At 54.3% G+C, this 16836-nt stretch overlaps 1 protein-coding gene across 1 annotated transcript in view; it reads right to left on the bottom strand.

The window, feature by feature from the left end:
• Positions 1–2464: 2464 nt before the first annotated feature.
• Positions 2465–16836, bottom strand: part of Rptor (regulatory associated protein of MTOR complex 1) — a 238570-nt gene continuing 224198 nt past the window's right edge. Inside the window, exons 24-33 of the mRNA XM_055592285.1 lie at positions 16691–16796; positions 14243–14357; positions 13199–13323; positions 10702–10806; positions 9384–9490; positions 7339–7466; positions 6648–6734; positions 5533–5649; positions 5045–5174; positions 2465–4383 (exon numbers count right to left, since the gene is read on the bottom strand). Coding sequence (XP_055448260.1) covers positions 4315–4383; positions 5045–5174; positions 5533–5649; positions 6648–6734; positions 7339–7466; positions 9384–9490; positions 10702–10806; positions 13199–13323; positions 14243–14357; positions 16691–16796 — 1089 coding nt within the window. The 3' untranslated portion in view covers positions 2465–4314. The remainder of the gene's footprint in view (positions 4384–5044; positions 5175–5532; positions 5650–6647; positions 6735–7338; positions 7467–9383; positions 9491–10701; positions 10807–13198; positions 13324–14242; positions 14358–16690; positions 16797–16836) is intronic.

Below are 16836 nucleotides of genomic sequence, written 5' to 3'. Positions count from 1 at the left end.
CCCTATCTACAGCTGACAGCCCAAGCCACCCTGCACAGTGGGCTTCTGAGAGCAGTGGCTGGGCTAGCTTCAAGTAGTCTGTCTTTGCCTCATCCCCGCTGTGATACAGGTGGCCTGGAGCAGCCACTCTCTGAGGCGGAGTAGCTGGCCCCATGTGGGTGAGGCCCTAGCTGCAACTGGTGATACCTCCTTATGCTTAGCATCTGTAAAGGAGTGGGGACACAGCCTGCTGGCAGAAGGGCTGATTCTGCAGGGCAAAGCCCACCCCTGAAGAAAGGCAGGGACCTGGCGGCTCTAGGGAGGGGCTTGCCTCTCCCTACCCTGCCCCCAACCAGGAGTCAAAGCCCTCAGTGCTCTGCAGGGAGCCCCAGCCCCAGGTCAGAGGCGTAGCTCTTGTCTCCGTGCCAGTGCCCTTGAGCCTGCCTCCTGGGATGGGATCACTGGGTAAGGGCGCCTCCACATTCCCTCTTGAGGCAGAACCGGCCTCTCAGCTGGGGACGTCCAACACCCTTGGAGGACTGTGAAGTTGTGAGATGCTCTGCTCCCTCCCAGACTTGTCAGCCTTCCCAGCTACACAGGAGGCACTTGAGGCCAATGATGCTGAGCTCAGCATGGTGTGGCCGTACTGAGGGCTACCATGGTAGCCTCAGAGACTTCTGAAGGATAGGCTTCTGGAACTCTAGAGGAGCCTTGGTCTGTTCCAATCCTGCCATGTGAAGGGTGGAAGGAACGGGCTGGGGTGGAGAGCAGACTCTCCCCTGGCACCCTTGAACGGCCCACCTTCATGGGTCAGGGCTGACATGGACAACTGAAGGGGGTGGGCGTGCAGGCTGGTGGAAGAGAGTGGGGTGTGTGTGACCCCTGGTGTCATACAAGGATATGGGTGACTTGTGTAAACACGTGTTCCTGAGCCCAAAGAAGCAATAAGGAAGCCCCACGGCTGTTCCCAGCTCGCCACTGTTGTAGCAGCACCACGGCTGGCAGCCTAGCCTCATGCCCAGGTTACATGGAGGCCACTAAAGTGGGCCTAGGAGTAGCTGAGGCAGAGGGCTAGGTGGCATCGTGAGGCTCCTTCTCACGGGGGCAGGGCAGGACAAGGCAGGGCAAAGAGAGGCCTGGGCATGGGTGGCAGCAGAGCACTTTTGTCTGAGGACCACTGGAGAGGAAAGCCATGGCAAGCGAGCAGTGGAGAGAGGCCCTTCTTTCTCTCAGCCAAGGACTCACAGATCTGGTCCCAGCTGGTGCTGTGACCGCAGGATGCTGCTGGCTTCATCGTGCCAAAGGCTCTTCCACACAAGGTCCACGGATACTTCCCTGGTGCCATGCCGTTTTGTAGTTGATGCCTGAGGCTCACAACACCTGCAGTTACTGCCCACCTCTAAGACACGGCACAGAGCAGGGCTGAGCGTGCTTCAGGGGCAGGACACTGGTCGGCAGTACTAGCAACTTCAGTACACCAGACCGCTGTGGCCAGTGACCACAAGCAGTGAGTAGAGACTGGACAAGCAGTCTTGGGAGGTCCAAGTCTCAGGACTGGAGTGTCCAGACTGCTGCTTCCTGAGGCAAGAAGTCTCCCTGGGCCTGCATGCTACCACTGTGGGCCCGTCCTATTGCCTTCTCACAAGGACAGCTGGACCGACACCCATGACCTCCTTCTAACGGATGACCTGTGTAGGGACCCTGTTTGCACATACTGTTATGCAGAGGTGCCGGGGGGGGGGGGGAGATCAGGGCTTCAGTATATGGGTTGGGAGAGACAGCTTGAATCCCTCTTTGAAGTCTCCTCCATGCTCCACACTCCTGCCCTACACCTGAGGTGTCCTTCCACTCTCTGGAAACATGTGGGCTCGGATCTGGCCAGCATGAACCAAGAAGCCAATTCCTTTTGTGAGCAGGAGGCACGGGTCTGCCGAGACCTAAGACGGGCTACATACACGTGCAGCGAGTGGTATGAAGACCAGCATCAGATAGCCGGGGAGCCCCACGGTTCTCCCTCGGGGGAAGGCCCACACTCACAGGATCCTTGGGCATGTGACAGTTTGCTCCCTGCCCCTCACAGGGTCACACAACTGGGACCCTCTCTTCCCCACAAGTGGATGCACGGTCCCCTCCCCTGCAGGAGTACTTGGTCTTGTTGAGAGAAGCAACAATGCTCACAGGAAAATACGGATGGCCGCGTGAAGCTGGGCTGGGTAAGTGCGGGGCAGCCTTATTAATGACAAGCCCTGAGCTGGCACAGGAATCCCAGTCACGATGCCGCAAGGTATCCATGGCAACCACATCTTCCTTTCTACCCAGGCCCAGGAGGGCTAGATACAGCGGCCCTGTCCTGGGGCATTCACTTACAGCCAAGACCGTCCCGGCCCCAGGAGACCAGGCAAAGCAGAAGCCATGACTGCTCGACCCTTTGGGCCAACCTTCACCCCCACCCCCACATGCTCAGCTAGCGGAAGGCAGGCTCTTCTCCCGGCTTTATTCTTTATTAACACTTTGCTGCTGTCACTGACTGCTCTGAGCTCTACTGCAGTTCCGTGTCTTGTCAGTCCTTTTTGACTCTCATTTTGGTAAAATAAATAGAGACAATGAACTCTAGGTCAGTGCTCTCTCGAGCCTTGGTTAGCTTCATGATTGAATTTTCGCATCAGCTTTGTGAAAGCCCAGCCCGTGGGCAAGACGCAAACACTGGCTCCAGGGCAGGGAGGCAGCCCCAGCCTTTCCGGTGCACAGTACCGAGCTGAGCTGCACTCACCCACTGCAGCCCTCTGCGGAAGGAGGACAGGTGGCTCTAAGGCCTTCCAGACTCCACATTGCTGTCTGGCCCAGCCAAAGGGATGACAGTTCCTCCAGAGGACCTCCTGGTGGGAGAGTACATTTCCGGGGTCGCCTGTCCCGCTTGTCCAGCCCCATCTGGCCCTGTGGTCAGCCCAGCACTGCCTGCAGGATCCCTTCACATGGACGATGGTCCTGGCTAGAACAGGTCTGCTGAGCATGGCATAGGGACCCAGCCTCTGCCCTAGCTGACCCAACCTGTGTCCCTGGGCTCCTGCTGGCAGAACTCATTAAACCACTTTGTCCTCCTCTGAAAGATCCTGATTCCCAGAGAAAATGGAAAATGCTTTTCAAAACATCATTGTGTTGTGTCCTGTGTGCAACCTCTCAGCCACGCTGTGTCCATCCAGGGCTGGACTGTCCTTGGTCCTCACTTGCATGTGCACACAGACACGCCAGGCACACCAGGATGCGGCTGAACTCTCCCACAGCACAGACTGCACCATGTACCTTCAGTCACACCATCAACAGAGCTGTTGATGCCCACACGCCTTGAGGGGCCAGTCAAGTCTCTGAACCTCTGTGTGATGAGGGCAGCATGTGACTGTGTGGCAGGCCACAGCGCCCATGTATGTGCAGAAGGGGGCACTGTGGGCCTGCACGCATGTGCGCCCAAGTGTGCACAGGCAGGAAGACTAGGGCACACACATGTGCACGGATGGGTAGGCTGCGTGTCTGCATGCGTGTGTGCCTGTGTGTGGCACAAGCAAGGAGACAGGGGTGGTGGCCACTGTAACCGCCCTATGGGAGAGAAGCGCGTGACAATGATGAGCCTGGCAGCTGAGGCAGAACTCCGCAGATCTGCCTCATCTGTCCAGAGCCACACAACCCTCTCCTGCAACCAGCTCATGTGAGGGTGCCAGACTGGACCTCAGAGGCCCAGCTGTGCAGGAGGGACCCTTTCCTCACACGACATATCCAGTGATGAGGTGTGCTGGGCTGCCTCAGTTCTCCAGGAGGGCCAGGCTCAGACTTCCACCCCTTAGGGAGCAGCAGAGGACCCCCTTCTCCTCCCTCAGTTGCTTGCTTCCATTTTCAGCATTGGCCAGCCTACTCTGTGGGGTTCCTGCCCACACCATGAGAGGGCAGTGGGGTTGGGCCACAGCCGCAGGAGCCCCAACACAGCTTTTCTACAGGGCTCTGTCTGTAACTAATGCTTTGATCACATGGAAAAACCAAATGTGTCCCTTTGTAAAACCTCCACAGAAAACAGGGCCGGAAGGACCTTGATGCACTGAGGAGGTCCTCATGCCTGGGTGCTGGTTCTCTCCAGGAAGCAGCGTCAACCCTCCCCTGCTCTGGACTCGTACATTACAGTGAAGACAGAAAGAGAGATGTGCAAGCCCCCTCCTCAGTTGGCCGTGGCCAAGTCAGGAGCAGAGGTCTGCAGGGTGGGAGGTGGGTGGGCACTGCCTCCCGGGCAGCGCAGCGTGGTTCACTATGTACAGCAGAAGGCGGCTGCGGCCTGGCAGGAGTCTGGTGCTGCTATCTGACGCGCTTCTCCACAGAGTACACAGAGATGTAGTAGTCATTGCTTCCCACCGCCAGATGAGGCTGTGAGGGAGAGAGCAGAGAGCACGTGAGCAGGGCCTCTGAGAGGGAGAGCTGCAGCCCTGTGGCCGGAGGACGGGGTGCAGGCTTGTGCTTCAGCACTAGGGCTAGAGAAGAGGGGTACAGGCTGCTTGTAGTCTGTGCTCAGCACTAGTGTGTGAGGGCATTAACCACTGTAACACCTCTGAGCTCCACACAGGCACAGGAAGGAGGGTCATTAACTGCCAGATTCTAGCAGAAATGATGTATCATCCAAATTCCATTACAGGCGATTTGCATACTACCCACAATTCCCTGCAGCTTCTTTTCAGGATTGTCCCACTGGGACAGTTCTGGGAATCTGATGCTGTGCACTTCAGCAGTGCTACAGAGGCTCCTGGTGACCCCAGTCTGCAAGTTTGTAACCAACACAGCAATCCACAGGAGTGACAATTATGGACACAGGTGTCTTCTATTGCTCCCTTACCAGAACGGATGGGGATCCCCAAAATCAGAGGTCACTAACTGTTTCTCCCTTTGTGTTGCCTATTTTCACCTGAGTATTAAGAACTGGGTTTGGTTTCTAGCGGGCAGAGCCTAGCGATCTCAGTTTTCATGTTCCTGGAGTCAGGAAGGAGGGCTGGGCTCCCTGGTTCCCCCCCGGAGCCAGGAGTGAGGTACAGACCCAGTGTGGGTGGAAGGCCAGGCAGCTGATGGCCCCGACCCGCTGGCCCATGAAGCCGTCATAGTACTTGATGTTGTTGATCAGCTCCCCGTTGCCGTTGTAGATGGCCGTGAACTGGTTCATGGAGCCACTGCGGCAGGGAGGAAAGAGTCAGGATAGGAGTTTCTGTCTCCCTAGGGTGCGGGAGAAAGATGGGCCAAGGGGCTGGCTAGGGCTGGCCAGCTGCAGCATGTGGGCCACAGGCCAGAAGGTCCACCTGTGTCACTCCGAGACTGGAGTGGTTACTCATCTGTTGCTCGCAGGCCTGTCCCCACAGGCGCTTTGAGGGCAGGTGTTTGTGGTCAAAGCTGGGTTTTGATTTCATAGGAGCATAGTTACACTCTCTAAACTGTCCATTTGAAGGCGCTGTGGAGGACAGAGCCAAGAACAGTGCACTCTGAAAGGGCCCTCCATGCAGAGGAGGGGCTGCAAGGAGGCAGGGTACCTACCAGGCGATCAGGTTTGCCTGGGGGTGGATGTCGAGGGCTGTTAGCCCCTTCACAATCTGCATCACATTCACAGACTCGGGCATCCGAGGGTCAAAGAAGCGCACGTCTCCATTGACACTGCAAGAGAGGGCGACAGTGATGCTTGCTGGGGGCAACGTTAGGGATTCCACCTGGAGCTCCTCAGGGGAGACCTGGTCCTGGAGGATGGCGGCACTGGCCATGAGAAGTTTCATGCCCTTGGGCATGCTGGTAAGGCCAAAGCCATAGAGACCCCCAGGGCACCACCAAGGGCCTTCCAGGTGTTGCCCACAGCCCGTCCATCCTGTCACCCCACCGGCCTTGGCAGCTAGGGTTCCCATTAGGCTGCCCCTCTCAAGCAGGAAAAGGCTAGCTAGGATTGACTAAAAGCAGCTGCCACACTCCCACAAAGCAGGATACATCAGGCTTGAAGAAAAGGCTAGAGGAGGGACAGGAGCAGAGTATCCCACAGAGCTGGAGTTCAGGAAGTGGAGCCCACAAGGGCAGAAAAGGATGGCAGAGGGAGCCTGGTGGATGCACAGCCCCTCAGGGTGGACAGGTCACCTTGCCTAGGCCTATAGACTTCTGCTTCAGTGTCCATTCCAAAAGTCACTACGCTTTGCTTTATGCCAGACAGGGGAAAAAGAACATCTCTCTGAAGAAATGGTGGCTTTGTGACAGTAAATCATGCTTTGCTGTCTCTTTAACAGGCAAATAAAGATTCGCTGCTCTCAGCACAGTATTTACTGAGCAGCAGGCCTGAATTTATGTGCAGAGGCTGGCGACAAGGCAGTCTGCTGGGGCAGTCAGCCTGCGTGGCGACGTGCTGCCAGGAGGAACACACCTGCCCACCCAGCTCCTTCAGCGTGGCCCAGATTTTCTGGTGGCACATATGCGTATGTACTTGTGCATGTGTGCTCGCACACACGGACACACTCTTGCTCTGTACTCTGACCTTTCTGGCCAGTCACACAGCAGAGTCAATTACTGCCCTGAAATGCCAGCAGTCCCTAGCTGCTTAAATACCAAAGATATATTTAAATGGAGGGAAAGCAATGTTTTCACAGTAAATGTCTCATGCATATTTTGTTCCTTACCTTACACTCACAATGTGGCCCTCAGGGTGCTTCTGCAGGTAGGCCTTCACCACCCATGCTGTGTGCTCTCGGTAGGTCATGACCCGGCTACAGGAGGAAGGTGTGATCAGGACAGGCCAGCACAGCTCCTCTTCCCCATCACTCAGGGAATTTCAGGGAGGGTGGGCTAGGAGGAGTGGTGTGAACTGGACCTAGCAGTGCTGCCCTTAGGCTGAGCCACCCAAAATGGAGCCACTAGCTAGGCTGCACTAGGCCACTCCCCTCATCTCTCTGGCCTCCAATTCCCCAGTCTGGCCTAGAAGTCCTGATGCCATTTTGGGATGCAGAAGGCCTCCTGGTCCTGCCTTAGATGGCAGTTTGCTAGGAAGGCCACTGTTTCTGTTTCTTTGGGATCAGCTTGAAGAGACCTTCACTGACAGGCAGGACTCAGGGCTATGAGACAAGTGATGCCAGGGAAGGACAGAGAGTGGAGATGCACAAGCCAGGCAGTGGGAGGCTGAAGGCTGGCTCCACTGAGCTGTCCCTCTAGGCCGAGGTGCTGTCTTCTTGCCTGGGGCCAGAGTGCCACTGCGCACTGCTGAGGACCCTTCGTGCTCACAGCGCAGTCTGGACCCTTTCCTGGCTGTGGGTGGCCTATGACATCTGAAAGGAGCTTCAATAGCATTAGGGACAGGGAAGGTGTGGAAGTTACCATTCACTGAGTGCCATCCTCCTGTCGTAGACACGAATCGAGCCATCGCCCAGGCCTGCCACAATGAGTGAGCGGTGGGAATCACAAGACAGACTTGTCACACAGCTGTCAGCACCTGTGGGGATGTCCTAAACCCAAGGAGACAGCAGTGAGAAGCCTCCAACTGGAGCAGTGTGTTCTGTGGACAGATCCACGTCTCTCAGGCTGAGGAACTGGGACAAGGTTAGCACAGGGCTCACAGGGCGTTAGGCATGCCTGAGTGCCTGCCCTGGGCCTGGGCCTGGGCCTGGGCCTGAGCCTGTGCCTACGAGTTAGGTGGAGCAGAGCCTGTGAGCCTGGGCCTGGGCACAGCCTGGAAGGCTACCGTGGGGATGCCTGGCTCTCAGTGCCAATTAAACTTTCCAGTAACATCTCCCTTTCCTGAAAAGAAAGACGAAGCACATTTTGGCAGGGAGGGAGCCTCGTTAGCTGTCTCTTCAAACCCTTAATTAGCCAGGGAAGAGCTGAGGAACTGCTTCTCTGCTCCCCATGGTGGCCATAAATACTGCAGAAGGGCAGGGGGTGATGGATGGAAGCAAGAAGGAATGGGAGCTGGAAATGCGCCTCAGAGGGAAAAGTGTTTTCTAATCAGGTGGGGTGAGCCTGAGAGGAACCTACGGGAATGCGAGGTGAGTGGAGGAGGCTGCATTAAGAGCCACACTCCTGCCTTTGCAGCTGACATGATGATACTCAAGATGGCGCTGCACCTGCAGGGCCCTACAGCACCATCAGGGGTGCAGGGACCCTGAAAAGCAGTGCTTAACTTCAGCTGTTTGGTGGCACTGTGGGGCTTGAGGATGCCAGGGAGGCTTCTAGCAGGTGCTGGTGGACAGGCCTCAAGTCTTGTCAACTCCTGTCATTCCTGCTTGGCAGAGGTGCCCATGACCTGTCCATGCCTCCTCTTTGGCAGGGCAGGCTGGAGAAGGATGAAGCCCAGGTCTGTTCTGTATCTCACTTGGGCATCAGGAAGACAGACGCCCCTTGGCTACCTATACTGTGCCTAGTGTCTATAATTCTGCCTTGGACCTGAAGGAGGTAGGTGTGACTGGATTCTGGCGAGGAAGCCCAGGTATCTGAGGCAAAACCAACGTATTCTATTAGAGACAGACTGGTCCACACAGCAAGGTTGTGACTAAAAACAAGCAATCTTGAAAATGGCATGTGCCTGTAATCCCAGTCCCAGCACTTGAGAGGCAGAGGCAGAGGGATCTCTATGAGTTCCAGACCAGCCCTGGTCTACAAAGTGAGTCCAGGACAGCCAGGGCTACACAAAGAAACCCTTTCTTGAAAACCACACACACACACACACACACACACACAAAAAAAAAACCAACACACAACACAACAAAACGAAACAAACAAAAACAAACAGACAAAAGAAAAGAAAAGAAAAGATGGTTGAAATAAGGCTGAGCTCTAGCTTAGAGGCAGCTCAGGGAAGCCCTGCCTTCTGTATCTAGCACTCCATGGTAAGAAAAGAGATACCAGTCAAACAACTGACTGTTCTCATTTAAGATATTTCACCCTACTGATTTCTAATATTCCCTAATTTGTATGGAAAAAACAATATTTGGAAATAATTTGGATTAGCATAGGCTTAATTATGCTACAGTTCAGGGTCAAAGCACCACAATCAATGTACATCCAGAGGTGATTAGCTTTTCTCCTGGCAGCAGATGCCATGTCCTCAACCGCCTCCCTGCACACAGAGAGCTGGGCGCAGTCACTGGCGGTGCATACCTGGAGGCTACAGGTCTCGGTTCTCTTTGGTGAGGGTGGGATCTAGTTTGTGGAGAATCTTTAAGATGTGTTTACTTTGCGTTTGAGTGATCTGTATGTGCAGCTGCAGCCAGCAGAGGGCATCAGATCATGTTATTGATGGTTGTGAGCCACCGTGTGGTTGGTGGGAATTTGAGCTCAGGACCTCTGGAAGAGCAGACAGTGCTCATAACTGAGCCATCTCTGCAGCCCTTGCGTAGAGTCTTGATGAAGCCTGGAGTGGTTACCTGCACCTTCGTCTCCCGGTCGGTGTCCCAGATCCGGACAATGCGCACGTCCCCTGAGCTCATGAGGAGGCCAGTTTCTTGTTCCCAGTCTACCACCATCCCAGCTCCTGAGGACACACAGTGGGTCACTGTCAGACAGCAGCTCAGGCAAGATGGGGTCATCCTGGGCACTCCCTCACTCACATAAGTCCAGGCTGGTGCAACAATGCTTTGTACTCTGCTCGCCCAGACCCTGTTTACACACTCCACCCACCCACGACACTCGATCATGGACTACAGGGCCTTAGAATCTCTGTCCACCACATACATCTTCTGTAACTCCGAGGCTCAAATAGCAGGTCACTTTTCAGTGGCCTCCAGCCAAGTCAGAACACCCAGGTGCCAGTTCTCTTAGGAAAAGCAGGGGTTCTACATGGGCCATGGGCCATGCGCCACCTGTACCCTCTAGGTCAGGGAGACTCGGAAGAGAATGTCCTGACTACCAAGATGGGGAGCAAGAGCAGACAAGTACAAGGAAGCCTCGCTCTTGGCCAGGTGTAACAGCACGTGCTATCATCCCAGTACTGAGGGACCCAGGCAGGAACATGGCCAGTGGGCAACACAGCTCAGCTCTCAGGAATTCTCCCAAGGTCACTCTGTCCACGAGGCCATGCACCTTCCTCAGAGCACAGTGTCTATAAAGCAAGCTCTGTATGCCAGGCACACCTCTGATGGCGCAGACACAGGCATGGTCAGAGGCTGAAGTACCCTGGGATGCTAACTCAGCGGAAACCATGGGGCAGGAGCTGGTTCATGTGTACAGGCTCTCTTCATCCCTTACCCTCACTGCTGCAGGAGGTACAGGCCCACACTGGCAGAGCACCTCCCGAGCATGAGTCAGGGAGGGCAGAGCACAGTCCCACTCATTGCTTGGGAGAGCTGACACCACATGTGGTTTCCACAAGGAAACCACAGGCCACTCAGGTTTCCCTTCCCGAAGTTCTGGAGGTCACAGGTCCCGCCCGCCCAGGCAGGTGTGAATGTGTCGAGACTCCTCCACCCAGGAGATCGCTACTCAGTGGTCCTGGGCAAGCATGCAGCTGGCACAAAGAGAACACTATGCCAGCCTCCATGCTCAGCAGCAGCAGAACTTCTCCAAGCATGAGAAGTTCCACCAAGAGAACATGGTGGAGCCCTGGAACCCGTGAGGGCTGCCCACTCTGTGGTTTCCAGGGGAGATCTCTAGGTGACTTTGGGGGAACCCAGCAGTGATTATGTGTCCTGCAGGCATCAGAACTATGTTGTTCACAGTTCATGATGGCCTCTTGTCCTGACCCACCTCGTGTTGTTGGTAGCATGTCTGAGAGCCCTTGCCACGCAGTCACCATCTCTGGATTCTTCTCCAAATCAGCAAAATTTTTCCAGACTCTGATGGCACCATCATCTAGGGGAGGAGATAGGCAGAATTAGCCTGTGCCGTAGAGGCTGTGCCCCAGTCCTGTCTAAGACTCAGCCGCAGTGTTCTGTATGCCTACTCCTGCTATTCTGATTTGAACAATCTGTAAAGGAAGACAGGGCCATGATAGATCGTAGCACTGGAAACTGTAGGCCACATGTCAGCAGCTTGGTGGCAAGGCCACCTCTCCTTCCCAGAGCCAGCAGCACAGACCACTCTCTCCTTCTGGCAGAGAAGCAGGGTGCAAGCTGGATCACCTTCCCCATTCTTCCCTCTGGTTCAGTCTCTATGTGAAATGTGTTTTTCCAGAGCACAGAGCTTTGGACCTTCATCCTTGTCCACACTGCTGTTGGTGCTCTGCATACCTAGCCTGGCCAAAGGTCAGAGAGGACGGTTGCTGGGATCTCCAGACTGAGACCCACAAGACCCCATCTGCCTTGCTCTCAGGCTTAGAAAGAGGCAGATGATCCTTATCTCTGGGGTTGGGCCCTTCTGTAGCTTCACTCTTGAGAGGATGACTCTAGCCACTTTGATGCCTTTCCCTTCTCTCTCCACTTCCTCCCATTTATGAAACTGTTAATCTGACCATGACTGGTCTCCTTAGCTGTGCCTTGAGGGTCCCTAACTCCACTGAGCACAGGTCACTCCTGGAGAGTGCTGATGCCATTGGTTAGAGGACTGGCTTTCATCCTGAGGTAGCACTGCTAGACAGTGTCTTTGGGGGAAATGAAGCATTCTGTCAGTGTAGTGGACATTAAAACAAGATGGAGGCACTCCTGCTTAACACTCTGTCACCGGAATGCCCTGACTCTGAAGTGAGCACAGCGATGCTTACAGCAATTGCTGGGTGTAACCAGCAATGACCTGGGGAGCTGGCAGCCCACACCAATAAAAAAATAGACACTAAAGAGTCTGCAAGGAAAAGGGAAGCCTCTGAAAGGCCATAAAGACCCAAACTGCAGGCAGCTCAGCAGATGCTGGTCTCCAGTGAACCTCAACACACATGAACCACATACTCTAGAAACAAGTGACCCTTCCAGTGACCACACATCCCAGCAGGATGTCTTGGCTCTGGCCTTGGTGATCGGTGAGTGTCTGGTACACTGTCTGACCTGGATAAGCACAACTAAAGCTGTGACCACCTAGCCTCCATCACTCTCAGGAGCACTGCAGGACAACCAGCACCACTCACTGTGGTACCACTGATGTGGAAGCTTGCTGTATACTGGGATACTTGCTGTATAGATGGAGAGCCATGGGTGCCACCTCTAGCTGCTATCCGTGACTCCTGCCTCCGGCTATGAACTGCATTACTTAGGGCTGGACCGTCAGGTGGTTAGATTAATTTGCTGTAAGTTGTTTCCCTTTTCAAGTGTGAACAATAAACCACTGCTCAAGACATGGGAATTATCAGTGGTCTCAGGACACCTCATTAGCCTTGCTGTCGTCACCTCTGTACCTGACAACAGCTTCTCACCAGCAGGAGGTCCTCAGTGCTGGTCTGGTTTTATTTTTCTAGTTTTTGTGGTGCTGGGGAAGCCTGTGGTGCTAGGCAAGCACCGCACCACCAAACCATCCCCTGATCCAGAACTCACGGTTTTAAAGTGCTGCGACAGCTGTAGCTGGGGATGCAGTCGGCAGAGTGCTTGCCGTGCATGCATGAAGCCCTGGGTTCAAGTCACAGTACTGTGTAGCATGGGTGGAGTTACACTCAGCTGCAATTCCAGAATTTGGGAGATAGAGGCAACGAGGATCAGAGCTCATGGTCAGCCGTGGCTAGTTAGTGAGCTGGAGGATGGACTGGACTACATGAGACCTTGTCTTAAACCACAGCAAAAACCAAACCAACTGCCAACCAGGGGAGTGGCTTGGAGACTATTGTTCAAAAATGAGCATGACAGTAAGACATTTCAGAGGAAAAATTAAAACAAAGCAAGAAAACTAAGTGAGCCACCCTGTTTCTGAAACACTTCTCCTCCACCTTCAGGAGGAAGGAAGCTGACCTGCAGAAGACAGGTGGGCCTGGTCTGGCAGCGCCCGCCATGGGAGGAGGGAGCGGATGGGGCCTAAGGCTGGGGCAGCATGGGCCCTGGTGGACATGATGACCTTTCATGTCCTCCCTTGCTTTCCTGTGCTATCTGGAGCTCCCCTGGGTCCACCATGAAGGTTAGGAGGGCAGAGGCCGACATGGCATTTCCAGATTGTGGATGGGCCAGGGAGTTGTTGAAAAGATGGTCCCAGAGCCCTGACTGGCATCCTGCCTTGTATTCAAGCCCTTTCCCTCACAAACTTCACACTTCAGAATGATGAGGACCTGTGAGAAAAAGGACAAAGAGAATCACCATGCCCCCAGGCCTAGGGTCGCGGCTGCCCTACTCACCTGTGGCTGTCAGCAGCAAGGAGCAGTCCTGCCCATTCAGGTACTCCATGGCAGTGACCCTGGTGTAGCGGGGGTTGCCGTTGTGGAAATAGTCCAGCTTTTCTCCTTTTTCCCAGTCCCAAAAGCTTGAAGGAATAAGAGAGGTGACAGAAAGATAGTCATGAGGGAAACACAATCCAAACCCCAGTGGAATACTGCCTCATGCCCATGGGGTGGTTGCAATCAGAGCTAGATACTCCTACTCCAGGGTTCACAGAACAACCCATGTGTCCTGAACAGCCAAGCACAGTGTGGGAGATCCTGACAACAGAATATTACCAGGCCCTGAAGAGGGGGAAATGCTGATGTATGCTATAGTATGAGTGAACCATGACGTCAAAGAAGGAAGCCAGGCACAAAAGGACAAATGCCAGCAGGTTCCACGCTCACGAGGTCCCTGGAACCATTAGGTTCAGAGACAAAAGAGGATGGGGCTGGCTGACAGCACCTGAGGGAAGGGATTAATGCTCATCTTGTAGTTTTGGTGTGGGAGATGACAGCATTCTGGAGGTGGTGGTGGGGTTGGCTTTCACCGGCACCAAATGGTTAAGATGGCCACTTTCCTGTTACACACAATTTACCACAACTTAAAAAACAAAACAAAGAGGTGAAAAAAAAAAGGAAGATAGATCTACATGCATTTCATAAACTATGAACTTGCTAAAATGGACAGTTTCTTCATTGCACCAGGTCTGAACCCAGTATAAATTAAATTCCATTCTTTCAGGGCTAGAGAGATGGGTCAGCAGAGTTCCGACATCTTCACAGACACACATGCAAGCAAAACACCAATGCACACAAAGTGAAGTAAAACAAAACTAAACCCAAAAACAAAACCCTGTTCTCTCTTGGGGATTCTCTGTCACCCACTTGCTCCTGCAGAACAGGCAGGGAGCAATCCCTCTCTGGCCTGTGTGAGGCCCAGGTGAGGTCCAGGATGGGGTGGGCCTCACAGGAGGGGCCATGAAGAAGGAAGACTCCAGGGTGAAGCGGAGCCTTGCCTACCAGATGCTGTCCTTGTCGGCCACAGCTATGCATGGTGTAAAGGGGTGGAATTTGACCACGGAGGGCACGCCGGGGTTCCTGTTCAGAAATATCTGGTCGTCCAGTCTGGTGATGCCTGTAAGAGACAACGGGAGCGAGGCTTTCATCTACAGGGACACTGACATTACCTAGAGAAGAGCTAGAGCAGGGACCAAAGAGAAGGGCTGCGAGCGCACGCTGAGGAAAGGGGCGGCTTGAGCCAGCACGCCCACAGCTCTGGGCTCTCACAGCTCTGGGCAAAGCTACACACTGACATGCCTTTGACCAATACTCATTAGCTGTAAGTAGCAACATTCAGAGTCTGAGGAGAGTGCTGAGGACTTCAGGATAAAGGAGGGTGTGGCTACTGCCACTCAAGACCCGTTGAGGTTCCAGGGTCTTCAGTGTGGGAAGCAGCAGAAAAAAATCAGAGTGAAGGACACACAGGCCCCACATTAGCTGAGGGTGCGTACACCCCTGCTCGGCAGGAGCTAAGGGTGCAGAGCCCAGGCAGCTGTGGGCATGGAATGAACGGCAGAGAAGCACTCATACCACTTCACAGCTGCCGCACCATCTGCCTTAGCCCCAGATGCCTGCCTGGACCTTTGTGAATCTGGGAGGGTGCTCCAGGGAACATCTATCTTTTACCAGTGAATACAGCTCTTGGGTTGACAGGGGGAAGCTTTCTGGACTAGCCAGGAGGCCCAAATGTGATTCTATGCAGAGCAGTGGGTGTAGTGTTGGCAGAAACCAACTCTTGGGTAGCTTTGAGCCAGGCTCCTACCCCTCGCCTATGCCTATGCTACACAAGGATGGCAGCACTGAGAAAACAGTTCAGCCAGGTGTGTTGCTCTGCAGACAGGGCTCATCCTCTGCTTCCTCTTTCCAGAACACAGGTAAGGAGATAAAATGGCTCGGGGGGCGGTGTGTGTGCGTGCGCACGCATATGTGTTAGGCCAACCTTGGGTGTTGCTCTTCAGAAGACGTGTACAAGGCTGGCTGGCCAGGACAGCCTGTCTCTGCCTGATCCCTGCTGGAATTACCAATGCCCTTCACAGTGCCTAGCTTCTTACATGTGGGTTCCGGGGCTCAGACTCAGGTCCTCGCATTTGTGTGGCAAATACTTTACTTACCAAGCCATCTTCCAGCCCCATCAGACTTTGTATTTTGAACATAGGCCTCAGTTTGAATAGAAATGCCAGCTAGTGAGGCCTCCAGACATGTTACGGTGTGGGCCAGATCCAATTTCCAAGCTTGTGTCAGGAAACTAAGTGCCTAGGTGGCCTGGAGTCCTGGGGATCTAAGGACACTGTGTAGGGGAGTGCAGAAGGGTGCTGTGAGCTGGATGTTTGTGCACACCTGGGCGGTGGCTGCTGGGCTGCACACTGAGTTATGAGGTGCCGGCAGAGCAGTGACTGTTGGTGCCACAGGCTCCCAAGGGCTTGCTTCATAGGCCCAGGGTACACACACAGGGTTGTGCAAGAAATACAGGTACTCAGTGAGGTAGGCCTGGGGCTGAAGCTGGCATGGCCCTCTGTTTCAGTGGAGAGACAGTCTGACTTCTGACGCCTCAGCCTTAATTTAACAAGTAACTGGTCATTATTTTCTAAATTTCAGAGGATAGAGAGTCATGGAACAGGGGTGAAGGCCAGAGCCTAGCCACACTGACCCATTGCCATGGCTACCTCTGTGAGAAAAACCACTTGGCTACTGGTTGGAGACATGAAATGGCCCACCTCTCGTTCTCATGCAAGCAGAGCTATGGAATGGCATTCTGGGTGGTGGGGGCAGCCTCACTCCACACTCCTCAAGAGAGGCTTAAGGTGAGCTAGTCTGGCCCTTATTCTTGTCGCACGTGGGATGGCCCTGTTCCCTGTGTGGCTCCAGGCCCGGGGACACCCAGGATGCAATCTGCTGTCAGGAGCTAGCTCCCACAGGAGCCTTCCCCAGCAGCACACACACTGTACCTGGCAGATCACTAACACCTCCCCCATGAGCTTCGAAGCAAAAACATGAAAGGGGGCGAATGTGGTAAGCTTTGAAGTCTGGGAAAGGTCTGGTGAGTGCATGGTTGTCAAGGTTTGGAGGAATGGAGCATGGTCACTTCAAGGACCAAGTGAAGACAAGGTGAACAAAAGCCAGGGCCTGGCTTCTGTGACAGGGAAAGGACATGCAGGTGGTCAGTGAGGTGTGGCTTCCCAGGGCATGGAAAGGCCTCTCTTCCTTCCCAAGGCCTCTCTCTGGAAAGGCCAAACAGGAGTGGTGCTTCTCTGAAGGTCACCAGTTGAAGAGACTTGCCGCTCCTGAAACCCCAGGGCAGGAACATCCTTGAGGAGAAGCCCTCTCCTGAGGTGGCCTCCTCTGCCCTCCAGTCAGTGCTGTAGTGTACATGAGAAGCGCACAGTGCCCTGGAGGCTGATGCGCACTTACCCTTCTGGATGACCTGCTGCGCGTGCTTTCTGACTCGAGTGTTCCTCAGGAACCGCCACTCACGTTCTTTTCGGATCTGACTCTCCAAGTCATGCTCCTCGGGGATCTTTAAGGACAGAAAACACTGGATTAGGCTCAGCAACAAG

This window comes from Psammomys obesus, unplaced genomic scaffold (genome assembly GCF_907164565.1).
Source record: "Psammomys obesus unplaced genomic scaffold, mPsaObe1.curated_primary_1811, whole genome shotgun sequence".
Taxonomy (NCBI): domain Eukaryota; kingdom Metazoa; phylum Chordata; class Mammalia; order Rodentia; family Muridae; genus Psammomys; species Psammomys obesus.
Note: the sequence above shows the minus strand (reverse complement) of the source record. Positions and strands in the feature narration are given on the sequence as shown.